The sequence below is a fragment of the Lampetra fluviatilis genome, unplaced genomic scaffold, assembly GCF_964198595.1.
Source record: "Lampetra fluviatilis unplaced genomic scaffold, kcLamFluv1.1 SCAFFOLD_177, whole genome shotgun sequence".
Classification (NCBI taxonomy): Eukaryota; Metazoa; Chordata; class Hyperoartia; order Petromyzontiformes; family Petromyzontidae; genus Lampetra; species Lampetra fluviatilis.
In genome coordinates, this window is record NW_027620776.1 from 97,207 (window position 1) to 112,301 (window position 15,095).

General features: G+C 52.0%; 1 protein-coding gene across 1 annotated transcript in view; it reads left to right on the forward strand.

The window, feature by feature from the left end:
- Positions 1–15,095, forward strand: part of SPEN (spen family transcriptional repressor) — an 89,429-nt gene that overhangs the window by 9,392 nt on the left and 64,942 nt on the right. The window contains exon 2 of the mRNA XM_078884878.1: positions 13,238–13,846. Coding sequence (XP_078741004.1) covers positions 13,238–13,846 — 609 coding nt within the window. The remainder of the gene's footprint in view (positions 1–13,237; positions 13,847–15,095) is intronic.

Genomic DNA, 15,095 nt, shown 5'->3' on the forward strand with positions numbered 1-15,095 from the left:
TGGTCGATACCACATTGGGAAGTGAGTTAAAATTTAGTTATAAGATTTGAGGATACAACAACAGAGTGAGTTAATAGAAAGCGTGTGTAAAAAGATTGTTTAAAATTTTTTAAATATCTTTTTTAAAAAGAATATAGTATTGTCATCAGTAAGACATAAGTATACCAAGTTTACGGTTGATACTACATTGGGAAGTGGGTAAAATTTAATTCCAAGATTTGAGGATACAACAACAGACAAGAGCGAGTTAATAGAAAACGTGTAAAAAGATTGTTTAAAAATATATATTTTATTTTTTATGATAGAATATAGTGTTGTCATCAGTATGACATAAGTATACCAAGTTTACGGTTGATACCACATTGGGAAGTGGGTAAAATTTAATTCCAAGATTTGAGGATACAACAACAGACAAGAGTGAGTTAATAGAAAACGTGTAAAAAGATTGTTTAAAAATATATATTTTATTTTTTATGATAGAATATAGTATTGTCATCAGTAAGACATAAGTATACCAAGTTTTCAGTCGATACCACATTGGGAAGTGGGTTAAAATTTAATTCCAAGATTTGTAGATACAACAACAACAGAGTGAGTTAATAGAAAGCGTGTAAAAATATTGTTTAAAAATATATATTTTATTTTTTATGATAGAATATAGTATTGTCATCAGTAAGGCAAAAGTATACCAAGTTTGAGTGAGTTAAATAAAAGCGTGTAAAAAATAAAACATGAAGGTTTTAGTTTTTTGCGTACATTTTAAAAAGTGATTTGTTAACCTTTGCCGATAACACAAAATGCTTCCGCAATGAATGTAGTCAAACTTGACTGATTCTGGGTCATTGAGAAGGAAAATGACGCTTAAAATTGATGATTGTCTCTAGTTTTCAAGATCTGCTACTGGGTCGGTTTCTACGACCTTTGAGTTGGGAATGGCGGGAGGATAAGTGATTTATAAACTGGAAGGGATTTCAATTTAACCCAGAAATTACTAAAATACATCTTTTACTGGATCTGCGAATCAATTTACGGCTGGGTACGAACAGTCCATGCTTTTTTTTTAATAGCAAAACAATGAATGATGCAATCTGCAGCTGGTATTGCCTCATCCACGATACGAATTGCATCATGTTATTCCTAGAAGTCATGGATGATGCAATCGTAACGAGGCTCACATCCCTCTGCCGATCAAATCGGGTCTGTTTCAGCTCGAGAAATCATACAGCGTAGTGGCTGTGTGTTATATGTCGGCGTTTGATTTTGCAAAGGGACACATTACTTGTGTCAACAAAGGAGCTAACTTGTGCTGCGTTGGCGGTGAAGTGACTTTTGCATCACAAAAGCGCAGTAATAACCACTGTGGTTAAGAAATATGGCTGTAGTAGTGTCGTGTGTAGTGTATAGTGTAGTGTATAGTAGTGTAGTGTGTAGTGTAGTGTATAGTGTAGTGTATAGTGTAATGTACCAAAGCCACTACAACATTTACGATTATAGTGTAGTGTACAATAGTGTAGTGTAGTGTATAGTGTAGTGTATAGTGTAGTGTATAGTGTATAATAGTGTAGTGTACAGTAGTGTAGTGTATAGTGTAGTGTACAGTAGTGTTGTGTGTAGTGTAGTGTATAGTGTGTAGTGTAGTGTACAGTAGTGTATAGTGTAGTGTATAGTGAAGTATAGTAGTGTAGTGTATAGTAGTGTAGTGTGTATAGTGTAGTGTGTATAGTGTAGTGTATAGTGTAGTGTATAGTGTGTAGTGTAGTGTACAGTAGTGTATAGTGTAGTGTATAGTAGTGTACAGTAGTAGTGTACAGTGTATAGTGTAGTGTATAGTGTAGTGTATAGTGTAGTGTAGTGTATAGTAGTGCAGTGTATAGTGTAGTGTGTAGTAGTGTAGTGTATAGTGTAGTGTAGAGTGTAATGTACCAAAGCCACTACATTAACAATCCGAGTGCGACGTTTCGCCATCGATGACAACCGGCTTCGTGTTGTAAGGCTCTGGATCCCGTGCCACCTCCTTGACAAAGAACTTTGTAGCTCATCAGATTCCTCCAGCAGTCCGAACACGGATTCGTTGGACAAATCCGTAAACAAACTAAACCGACGAGACGAGAGAGAAGAGATTTTTTGAGGGATGGAGGGAAGGGTGGGTGGGTCGATGGATTTTCTGTTTGCACTTAGTCACATATTCACTTGAAGATGTTTTTTTTTTCGGTAAAGTCACCAGGTAGGTAAAAAATTAAAATTAATCAAAGTAAAATAAAATAAAAATCACGACGTTTCGGAGGCAACACAAGCTTCCGTCTTCAGGTGGAACCGTCACAGCCACGACAGCTGTATCAAGTAAATGAGAGATTGCAAGAGCTACCACTCCGTATATATAATGGTTGGAGAGGGGAAGGGCCAAGTACGGCACACTTTTTATTAATATGGTAAGGTGAGGCTTAAGACTAAGAATAGACTGCATAACAAAAGACTGAGCCTTTGTTATGGAGAGGTGCGGTTTGTGACTACGCCTAGCCTACATAACAAAAGTGTGAAAAAAGAAAAAACTAAACCTGGTAAAACAAAACTGGCTGTCTATCAATAACCTGAAATAGTTGTCTGTCAAATAAGATGGTCCAAATAAGTGTAGTTAAATATTTTTTTCATGGTTAATCACATCTTTCCAATGATTACTCAGTTTGTAACCATCACGAGAGAGGAGAGATTTTTTGAGGGATGGAGGGAAGGGTGGGTGGGTGGGTCGATGGCTTTCATTCAGCAGTGGATCAAACTTGTATGTGTCTGAGGGAGGGAGGGGAGAGGAGGGGGAGAGAAGGGAAAGAGAGGGAGGGAAGGGGAGAGAGGTGGGAGTCAGATATAAATAGGGAGAGGAAGGGAGGGAGGGTGATGGGTGTGGTGTGTGTGTGAAATGTCAGACGAAGCCATTTTAAAGGCGCGCTTGTATTTATAGGAGAACTGTACTCTGCTGTCGTGACATCATCGGCAACAACAACACTCCCACAGAGGTTCACACGGGCACACACACAACCTGCTCACACTCACTCGTTCACACTCACACACCCTCTCATTCACACACTCTCACACTCTCACACTCTCATTCACTCACTCACACGCTCACTCACACGCTCACTCACACGCTCACTCACACGCTCACTCACACGCTCACTCACACACACACACTCACACACACACTCACACTCACTCACACTCTCACACACACTCACACACTCGCACACACTGCTCACACACTCACACACACCGTGCTCACACTCTCACACTCACTCACACACACTCACAGAGGTTCACACGGGCACACACACCCTGCTCACACTCACACACTGCTCACACACTCACACACTGCTCACACTCACACACTCACTCTCACACACACTCACTCACACGCTCACTCACACTCTCACGCACACTCACACACACTCACACACACTCACACACACAGCTCTCACACTCACACACACACCCTGCTCACACACTCACACACACTGCTCACACACTCACAATCACACACACACTGCTCAAACTCACCCTGCTCACACTCACCCTGCTCACACACTCTCACACTCATACACACTGCACACACACTCACACACACAGCTCACACACTGCTCACACACACACACACACCTACCCACACACATATCCTACTCGCACACATATAAACCCTACCACACATACATACCCTACCACAGCCACACACGCCTTACCCACACACACACACCCTACCACAGCCAAACACACGCCTTAACCACACATATATAAACCCTTTTCACACACAAGACGAAAGGTCCCCGTGTAGCCTGTAACAGACTGACAGACCTGTTCTCCACCTGAGGGCGGCTGCTTGCGTTGTGGCCGAAACGTCGTGAGAATTTTATTTTATTATGTTTTATCTTTATTATTTTATTATTTCCCTTCTACGTGATGACTTTACCGAAAGAACCAAGAAGACGTCGTGATTTAATTTTAGTTGTTTTCATTCATTAGATTTTTTACCTACGTGACTTTACCGAAAACAATCAAAGAGTAAGAATCAAAGAGTAAAGATTACACTGGTCAACTCACGTTTTCTGGCATAAGGTATTCCAACTGTTTTAAGGTGATTTTTGGGGGTGCTGATTCCAAATCTGGCACCAGTTTTTGTCTATCACGTCAAGTTTTTGAGATCTCAAATATTGCATTTTCAATAAAAACTGCGGAAGAAAAATATTAAATAAATGTGGATATCTACATAAAATGATATTATAAACACACTATCCTAAAAATACAGCGCCATATTTTAACACCAAAGCAGTCACTGACTCGCAACAACTTGCAATCATAAGTGACAGAGTTAATTTCGGGTAAAATCAATTAAAATGGGGGTATGCCGATAGCATAAAAATGAGATGTGATGGAGCAAATCTGAGATCATATTTGGAATCGGCACCCTGAAATTAGTCTACAACTGCTGCAAAAGTCCAGGCCAGAATTTTTTTTTTTGTTGACCAGTGTTATCATCATCATCATCATTTTGTCCACCATCCCATTGAAGATGCGGACCGGCCTTGAATAGATCGTTTTGTCTACTCGGCAGAGGCGGGGAAACTTTCTTCTGCCAAGGGGCCAGTTGGATATTGATAACATCGTTCGCGGGCCACGCAAAATTGATCAGCTTCAAAATTAGCCCGTTTAGATTCGGTCAAACGTTTCATTATCTCGCCCTCCTAATGCGATGGGCTGGAACTGCTTCTCTTTTGCGAGGCGTGTGGTGATGTTAGCCGGTGTTGATGATATCAATATCCATAAATATGCTAAATTCCTTTCTTGATATGCAAATTCCTTTGTCAAAGCGCCCTTCCCCCTCCAACCCAGCAGCTTAAATATACGCTCCAAGCCTGGTGGTGTTTCATTCAGACGCTGTCTTTCCGACAGACCTGTTCATTCGGACGCTGTCTTTCCGACAGACCTGTTCATTCGGACGCTGTCTTTCCGACAGACCTGTTCATTCGGACGCTGTCTTTCCGACAGACCTGTTCATTCGGATGCTGTCTTTCTGACAGACCTGTTCATTCAGACGCTGTCTTTCCGACAGACCTGTTCATTCAGACGCTGTCTTTCCGACAGACCTGTTCATTCAGACGCTGTCTTTCCGACAGACCTGTTCATTCAGACGCTGTCTTTCCGACAGACCTGTTCATTCGGGCGCTGTCTTTCCGACAGACCTGTTCATTCAGACGCTGTTTTTCCGACAGACCTGTTCATTCAGACGCTGTCTTTCCGACAGACCTGTTCATTCAGACGCTGTCTTTCCGACAGACCTGTTCATTCAGACGCTGTCTTTCCGACAGACCTGTTCATTCAGACGCTGTCTTTCCGACAGACCTGTTCATTCAGACGCTGTATTTCCGACAGACCTGTTCATTCGGACGCTGTCTTTCCGACAGACCTGTTCATTCAGACGCTGTCTTTCCGACAGACCTGTTCATTCAGACGCTGTCTTTCCGACAGACCTGTTCTTCATTCAGACGCTGTCTTTCCGACAGACCTGTTCATTCGGATGCTGTCTTTCTGACAGACCTGTTCATTCAGACGCTGTCTTTCCGACAGACCTGTTTCATTCGGACGCTGTCTTTCCGACAGACCTGTTCATTCAGACGCTGTCTTTCCGACAGACCTGTTCATTCAGACGCTGTCTTTTCGACAGACCTGTTCATTCGGACGCTGTCTTTCCGACAGACCTGTTCATTCACCTGAGGACGGCTGCTTGCGTTGTGGCCGAAACGTCGTGAGAATTATTTAATAATGTTTTATTTTTATTATTCTATTATTTCCCTTCTACGTGATGACTTTACCGAAAGAACCAAGAAGTTGTGTTGATGTTGCTGCTGCTGCTGCTACTCGCAGCTGCTTTTCTAGGTTTGCTCCTAGATTTGTTGACTTTCGAGTCCCGCCTGCGCTTGGCTTGGCAGGTCCAGACCCAAGTGATTTCGGCGGGCTGCCATGTACGGACGTTCCCCATCCCTGGGCTACTGCCTTGCCCCCAAACCACCCCCCCCCCACCACCCCGTGCTCCAAGCCATCTGTGTGGGAATTAAGCCGCTTAGACTCACACACGTATCATGCCAACTGGCTCTCTCTCGCTCGCTCCGGGAGAGAGGAGGAGGAGGGGGGAGGGAGGGGATGTGTTTGAAGGTGGGTTGTGACAGTGCTATGGAAGGCTCTGGATGAGAGAGATTGGAGGGCGGGGGGGAGATGGGGAAGAGAGGGGGAGGCTGGCAGAGAGGATGGGGGGGGGGAGCTTTGAGGCTGTGACAGATGGAGGGGGGGGAGAGGCGTGTGGAGAGGGAGGGAGGCTGGGAGGTTGAGAAAGGTGGTGGGAGAGGGGGAGATGGAGGCTGGGAGAGGGGGGAGGCTTGAGAGAGAGAGGGGGGAGTGAGAGAGAGAGGGAGGCTGGGAGAGAGAGGGGGGAGTGAGAGGGGGGACTGAGAGGGGGGGAGGCTGGGAGAGAGAGGGGGGAGTGAGAGAGGGGAGTGAGAGGGGGGGAGGCTGGGAGAGAGAGGGGGGAGTGAGAGGGGGGACTGAGAGGGGGGGAGGCTGGGAGAGAGAGGGGTGAGGCTGAGGGAGAGGGGGGAGTGAGAGGGGGAGAGAGAGGGGGGAGTGAGATGGGGTGAGGCTGGGAGAGAGGGGGGAGGGAGGCTGAGGGAGAGAGGGAAGGGAGAGGGGGGGAGGAAGGCTTGAGAGGGGGGGAGGGAGGCTGAGAGAGAGGGGGATGGAGGCTGGGAGACGGAGCGAGCTGGGGGAGAGGGGGGGGGTGCTGTGTGACTGGAGGCTGTGTGACTGTGGGGGCAGGGAAATAATCCTGTGGTGGTGGTGGTGGAGGGGTGTGAGAGAAGCCGAGGACAGTGCCGCTGCTGTTGCTGCTTGTGGGAGTGATGGGGTGGGAGGCATGGGAAGGCGAGCAGGGAGGGGTGTGGGGCCGGAGTGCGGGTGGTGGTGTGGTGGGAGATGAGAGAGGAGAAGGGGGTGGGGTGGATGTTTGTGTTGCTGGCGGGCTGGAGAGGGGGGAGGTGCCTGCCCAAGTTGGCAGCGTCTTATTCTTGGGTCTTTCGGTAAAGTCGCGCAGAAAGAAAATGTCAGCTCGGAGAGAGACACAGAGAGAGACAAACACATAGAGAGAGAGACACAGAGACACACAGAGAGAGACACAGAGAGACATAGAGAGAGAGAGACACAGAGACACACAGAGAGAGAGAGACACAGAGACACACAGAGAGAGAGAGACACAGAGACACAGAGAGAGACACACAGAGAGAGAGAGACACAGAGAGAGACACACAGAGAGAGAGACAGTGTGTGTGAGAGAGTGTGAGTGTGTGTGAGAGAGTGTGAGTGTGTGAGAGTGTGTGAGAGAGTGTGAGTGTGTGTGAGAGACTGTGAGTGAGTGTGTGAGAGTGTGTGTTAGTGAGTGTGTGAGTGAGAGTGTGTGTGAGTGTGTGTGAGTGAGAGTGTGAGTGAGAGTGTGAGTGAGTCAGTGCGTGAGAGTGTGTGTGAGTGTGTGTGAGTGTGTTACTAAGTGAGTGACTGTGAGAGTGTGTGAGTGAGTGTGTGAGTGAGTGTGTGAGTGAGTGTGTGAGTGAGTGTGAGTGTGTGTGAGTGAGTGTGTAAGAGTGTGAATGAGTGAGTGTGTGAGTGTGTGAGTGAGTGTGTGAGAGTGTTACTGAGTGAGTGTGTGAGTGTGTGTGTTACTGAGTGAGTGTGTGAGTGAGTGTGTGAGTGAGTGTGTTACTGAGTGTGTGTGTGTTACTGAGTGAGTGTGTGAGTGAGTGTGAGAGTTTTACAGAGTGAGTGTGTGAGTGAGTGTGTGTGAGTGAGTGTGTGTGAGTGAGAGTGTGTGTGTGAGAGTGTTACTGAGTGAGTGTGTGAGTGTTACTGAGTGAGTGTGTGAGTGAGTGCGTTACTGAGTGTGTGTGTTACTGAGTGAGTATGTGAGTGTGTGAGAGTTTTACTGAGTGTAAGTGTGAGTGCGTTACTGATTGTGTGTGTTACTGAGTGAGTGTGTGAGTGAGTGTGTGAGAGTTTTACTGAGTGAGTGAGTGAGTGTGTGAGTGAGTGTGTGTGAGTGAGTGAGAGTGTTACTGAGTGAGTGTGTGAGTGTTACTGAGTGAGTGTGTGAGTGAGTGCGTTACTGAGTGTGTGTGTTACTGAGTGAGTATGTGAGTGAGTGTGTGAGAGTTTTACTGAGTGTGAGTGTGTGAGTGAGTGCGTTACTGAGTGCGTGTGTTACTGAGTGAGTGTGTGAGTGAGTGTGTGAGAGTTTTAGTGAGTGAGTGAGTGTGTGAGTGAGTGTGTGTGCGTGTGTGTGCGTGAGTGAGTGTGTGTGAGTGTGATCGAGCGAGGTCTTCTGTCGTCACAGCCCCCTGCTGCCCCTCGTCACGTGGTGTGGGGGAGGGGGAGGCGTGATGGTGGTTCGGGGCAGGGCACGCGCCAGACAGACGGAGAGTCTACGGGGTTTCCCACACCCGCCCCTTCCCCCTCGCCCTGCCCCTCCCCCCCGTGAGAGTTGTGATCCTCGTGTGATCGGGGTGGTGGGAGGGGCGGAGGAGTGTGGGGGGGGGGGACACGTGGGAGGGGGGGACACGTGGGAGGGGGGTGGGGACACGTGACGTTGTTTTGTGCCACTACTCCCCACTACCCCCCCCACTACACCACCACCCCCACTACCCCCCCCCACTTCACACAAAGACAACGCATAGCCCAGGACCCCGGTTTGCATAATAATCGTCACTGTTTAAAGCTTTCGTGACTGCAGGGATTCATCTTCGTCTTGGTTCTTTCGGTAAAGTCATCACGTAGAATGGAAATAATAAAATAATAAAACATTAAACATAATAAAATAAGACGGACTCTGTCTTCTCGACAGACCTGTTCTTCACCTGAGGACGGCTGCTTGCGTTGTGGCCGAAACGTCGTGAGAATAATTGTATAATGTTTAATTTTTATTATTTTATTACTTCCCTTCTACGTGATGACTTTACCGAAAGAACCTAGAAGATGAATCGTGACTGTGTTGGTGTTGGTGGCCGTGAGCGGGAATCGAACTCGGGTCGCCGGGTTTCGTGGCGCTAACCACTACACCCACCGCTCCCCACTACACACAAAGACGACACGTAGCCCAGGACCGGTTCGGATAAACAATCGTCACTTGGGCAGAGGTCGCAAACGGGTTTTGATTCCTTACCCGTACCCGGCCGTACCCGTACCCGGCTGGGTACGGGTAGGGTACGGGTATCGGGTACCCGATTGCGACCTCTGGGATGAAGCCATGTTGCAGGCGCGGGTGGGTTGATTCTAGGAACTTGAATTGTGAGAAGAGACAAGACGTTGGGAAATGAGTGACAAACGGTGACTCACCAGTGACTCACGGCCTACCCGTACCCGGCCGGGTACGGGTAGCCGGGTATCGGGTAGGGTACGGGTATCGGGTAGGGTACGGGTATCGGGTAGGGTACGGGTATCGGGTAGGGTACGGGTATTGGGTAGGGTACGGGTATCGGGTAGGGTACGGGTATCGGGTAGGGTACGGGTATCGGGTAGGGTACGGGTATCGGGTAGGGTACGGGTATCGGGTACGGGTATCGGGTAGGGTACGGGTATCGGGTAGGGTATGGGTATAGGGTTGGGTGCGGGTATCGGGTAGGGTACGGGTATCGGGTAGGGTACGGGTATCGGGTAGGGTACGGGTATCGGGTAGGGTACGGGTATCGGGTAGGGGTATAGGGTAGGGTACGGGTATCGGGTAGGGTACGGGTATCGGGTAGGGTACGGTTATCGGGTAGGGTATGGGTATAGGGTAGGGTACGGGTATCGGGTAGGGTACGGGTATCGGGTAGGGTACGGGTATAGGGTACGGGTATCGGGTAGGGTACGGGTATCGGGTAGGGTACGGGTATCGTGTAGGGTACGGGTATAGGGTAGGGTACGGGTATAGGGTACGGGTAACGGGTAGGGTATGGGTATCGGGTAGGGTACGGGTATCGTGTAGGGTACGAGTATCGGGTAGGGTATGGGTACGGGTATAGGGTATAGGGTACGGGTATCGGGTAGGGTAGGGTACGGGTATCGTGTAGGGTACGGGTATCGGGTAGGGTAGGGTATAGGGTGCGGTTATCGGGTAGGGTACGGGTATCGGGTACCCGGTTGCGACCTCTGGATGTGGGACGTGTCGAGTAGGAGGAGAGGAGGAAATCTTCCGCATTGCATTCGGCTGTGCAGCTGTTTGCCAACTCAGCAGTAGCAGCAGCAGCGTCAGCGTCAACGCATAATCTGTGTAACCTTGAAGAGAGGGCAAGGGGAGGGTGAGTGTGGGGGGTGAGGTGGGGGGGTGAGGTGGGGGGGTGAGGTGGGGGGGTGAGGTGGGGTGTGGGGGGGTGTGGGAACGTGGCTATGCGAATCGCAAAATGGAGGCCAACGCTGTGGGTTTGTGGGTTAGCGGGGAGGGTGGAGGAGGGGAGGGAGGGAGGGAGGGTGGGTGACGTGGGTGTGTGAGCGTGTGTGAGATTGGGAGCGGTGGGTGTAGTGGTTAGCGCTATGAACCCGGCGATCCGGGTTCGATTCTCGCTCACGGCCAACACAAACCAGTGACGATTATCTGAACCGGTTCCTGGGACTCCTGTACGCTACTCTACTACACTACTATACACTACTTTACACTACACTACTATACACTACACTACTATACACTACTTTACACTACACTACTATACACTACACTTCTATACACTACACTACTATACACTACACTATACACTACACTATACACTACTATACACTACACTACTATACACTACTTTACACTACACTACTATACACTACTTTACACTACACTACTATACACTACTATACACTACTTTACACTACACTACTATACACTACACTACTATACACTACACTATTATACACTATTATACACCACACCACTATACACTACACTACTATACACTACACTACTATACACTACACTACTTTACACTACACTATTATACACTATTATACACCACACTACTATACACTACACTACTATACACTACTATACACTACACTATACACTACTATACACTACACTACTATACACTACTTTACACTACACTACTATACACTACTTTACACTACACTACTATACACTACTATACACTACTTTACACTACACTACTATACACTACTTTACACTACACTACTATACACTACTATACACTACTTTACACTACACTACTATACACTACACTACTATACACTACACTATTATACACTATTATACACCACACCACTATACACTACACTAGACGGTCGAGGGAGGGAGGAGTCGGAGGCGATGTCGAGGGGGTTTCTGACGAGTGGAAGCGAGTCACAAAACTATAAAAAAATAAAAACTTGAGGTCGTTTTTTTTTGCGGTTCGGTTTTCAACGGGTAAGAACGGTCTGAAATCGAGTTTAGTTTTTGTTGTTTCGCCGAATTCGAAACGCAGCCTTTTTGTGTTCTCCGGTTGCGCGTGATGGTCACGTCACCACGGCGATCGTGCCGTGCCGGTCGGACTTTTGAGGCCACGTGAAGTGTCGAACGCTTCGCTCAGCCACCCACTCGCTCAATTACTCGCCCACTCAAATGCCCGCACGCTCAACCACCCACCCACTCAACCACCCACCCACTCAACCACCCACCCACTCAACCACCCACTCAACCACCCACCCACTCGCATAACCACTCAGCCACCCAGTCGCTCAATTACTAGCCCACTCAACTGCCCGCACGTTCAACCACCCACTCAACCACCCACCCACTCACCCACCCACTCACCCACCCACTCACCCACCCACCCACTCAACCACTCAACCACTCGCATACCCACTCAGCCACTCACTCGCTCAATTACTCGCCCACTCAAATGCCCGCACGCTCAACCACCCATCCACTCGCCCACTCGCATACCCACTCAGCCACCCACTCGCTCAATTACTAGCCCACTCAACTGCCCGCACGCTCAACCACCCACCCACTCAACCACCCACCCACTCACCCACCCACCCACTCACCCACCCACCCACTCAGCCACCCACCCACTCAACCACCCACCCACTCACCCACCCACCCACTCACCCACCCACCCACTCAGCCACCCACCCACTCAGCCACCCACCCACTCAACCACTCAACCACTCGCATACCCACTCAGCCACCCACTCGCTCAATTACTCGCCCACTCAAATGCCCGCACGCTCAACCACCCACCCACTCACCCACCCACTCAGCCACCCACTCAGCCACCCACTCAACCACCCACCCAACCACCCACCCACTCGCATAACCACTCAGCCACCCACTCAATTCCTCACCCACTCCACCACCCACCCACTCAACCACCCACTCAATTACTCACCCACTCCACCAAGCACTCGCCCACACAACAACAACACTCGCCGTTCGCCACTCGGCGATGGTGGCATTGTGCCGTGTGCCTTTTGGCGTTCTCTGGACTAACACCGCCACCCCCAACCCCCCACCCCTCACCTCTCACCACCACCACCACCACCTTGCCACCTCCTCACCACCACCACCATCTCCTCATCACCACCACCACCACTTCACCACCCCCCCCCCCACCTCACCACCACCACCTCGCCACCACCTCACCACCCCGCCTCCTCACCACCACCTACTTCCACCACCACCTCACCACCACCTCACCCCCCCGCCTCCTCACCACCACCTACCCTCACCACCACCTACCCCCACCACCACCTCACCACCACCCCCCACCCCCCCACCTCCTCACCACCTACCTCACCACCACCTACCCACACCACCACACCACCACCCCCCACTTCACCACCACCTCACCACCCTCCCCACCTCACCACCACCACACCACCACCCCCCACCTCACCACCACCCCCCACCTCACCACCACCCCCCACCTCACCACCACCTCACCCGCCACCTCACCCCCCCCCCACACCTCACCACCACCCCCCCCGCCTCCTCACCACCACCTATCCCCACCACCACCTCACCACCCCCTCCATCTCACCACCTCCTCGCAACCCCCCCCACCACCTCACCACCACCTCACCCCCCCCACCACCTCACCACCACCTCACCCCCACCCACCCCCCCGCCTCCTCACCACCACCACCTCACCACCACCACCTCACCACCACCACCTCACCCCCCCCCCACCTCCAGGTACGGCCGCGTGGAGAGCGTCAAGATCCTGCCCAGGCGCGGCTCTGAGGGCGGCGGCGTGGCGGCGTTCGTCGACTTTGTGGACATCAAGAGCGCGCAGAAGGCCCACGATGCGTCGCACCAGATGGGCGAGCGCGAGCTCCGCACCGACTACAACGAGCCCGGCGCCACCGCCGTCGCCTGCACCGCAGCTGCCGCCGGCATCGGCGGCATCGGCGGCGTCGGTGTCGGAGGAGGAGGAGGAGGGGTGGGCGGCCTCGTCGGGGCGTCGGGGGGAGGGGCGACGTCGTCGTCGTCTTTGGCGTCGTCGGCGCAGCCGGGCGGCACCGCTGGTGCCGGCTCCGCCTCCTCCTCCGGCCTCCTCCTCCTGCTCTCCTCGCCCTCGGCGGCCGCGATGGCGGCGGCGGCACGCGGGAGCCGCGCGGCCGGAGGGCGCGGAGGGACGTCCGGCATCGGCGGGGCGATGGCGGCGGGGGGAGGAGGAGGGGGAGGAGGGGGAGCCGCGTCGATGAGCGGAGACGGAGGTGCCGGGGCGAATCTTTCCGGTTACCCGGCGCCGGGTTTGCACCACGCGCGGGGAGACGGGAGATACGACAGGAGGCTTGAAGGGTGAGTATCTTTGCCTCTGAGTCCACCATCGCGCCGAACGGCACGCTCGCTCGCTCGCTCGCTCGTTCGCTCGCTCGTTCGCCCCGCGATCGGAGCCGGGACTCGCCGCTCGCCGGCAATGAAACATGATAGAGGAGTTGTTAGTAAGTAAGGAGTTGTCCCTTACTTTTTATTCGACGCGTGTGCGGCGATGGCACAGCCATCGATCGAGGGTCGAATTCACGAAGGCCGTGTGGGTGGGTGGGGTTCACGAAGGCCGTGTGGGTGGGTGGGGTTCACTGTGGCCGTGTGGGTGGGTGGGGTTCACGGCGGCCATGTGAGTGGGTGGGGTTCACGGTGGCCGTGTGGGTGGGTGGGGTTCACGGCGGCCGTGTGAGTGGGTGGGGTTCACGGCGGCCGTGTGGGTGGGTGGGGTTCACGGTGGCCGTGTGGGTGGGTGGGGTTCACGGCGGCCGTGTGAGTGGGTGGGGTTCACGGTGGCCGTGTGGGTGGGTGGGGTTCACGGTGGCCGTGTGAGTGGGTGGGGTTCACGGTGGCCGTGTGGGTGGGTGGGGTTCACGGTGGCCGTGTGGGTGGGTGGGGTTCACGGCGGCCGTGTGGGTGGGTGGGGTTCACGGCGGCCGTGTGGGTGGGTGGGGTTCACGGTGGCCGTGTGGGTGGGTGGGGTTCACGGTGGCCGTGTGGGTGGGTGAGGTTCATGGCGGCCGTGTGGGTGGGTGGGGTTCACGGCGGCCGTGTGGGTGGGTGGGTGAGGTTCACGATGGCCATGATAGGGACTGTCTGGCAGTCTCTTTGGGTTTCCTGTGTGGGGTTCATCTTGGCCTTGTCAGGTTCGTGGGGCCGATGTACGCATGGATTAACGAGTGAGCTAGAGAAGAGTCGGGGCCGATGTTGGTCCAGGAGGATGTGGAGATGAGTGGTCAGCGGATCGCCCTCTGTGGAGGAGGAGGAGGAGGCTGACTGGGCAGTACCAGGCTAGGTGCACCTTGAGGCTACCGGGCAGTTTGGGAGGCAGTCGCTCACAACAACGAGCGGAGCGCCGGGCGGATAAAGCACAGCGAGTTGGCACAGTAGGAGGCACAGGTGGCGCATCGGCCAGTCGTCTCAAGTCAGTCGACCCGTGGCACCTGCCGGGTCTGCCCCGTGACCTCCTGCCAGCGGGCGTTCGACACTTCACGTGGCCTCAACGTGCACATGGCCTGGCACAAGCGTCGTGGTGACGTCACCGCCACTTAGTGGCGAATGGCGG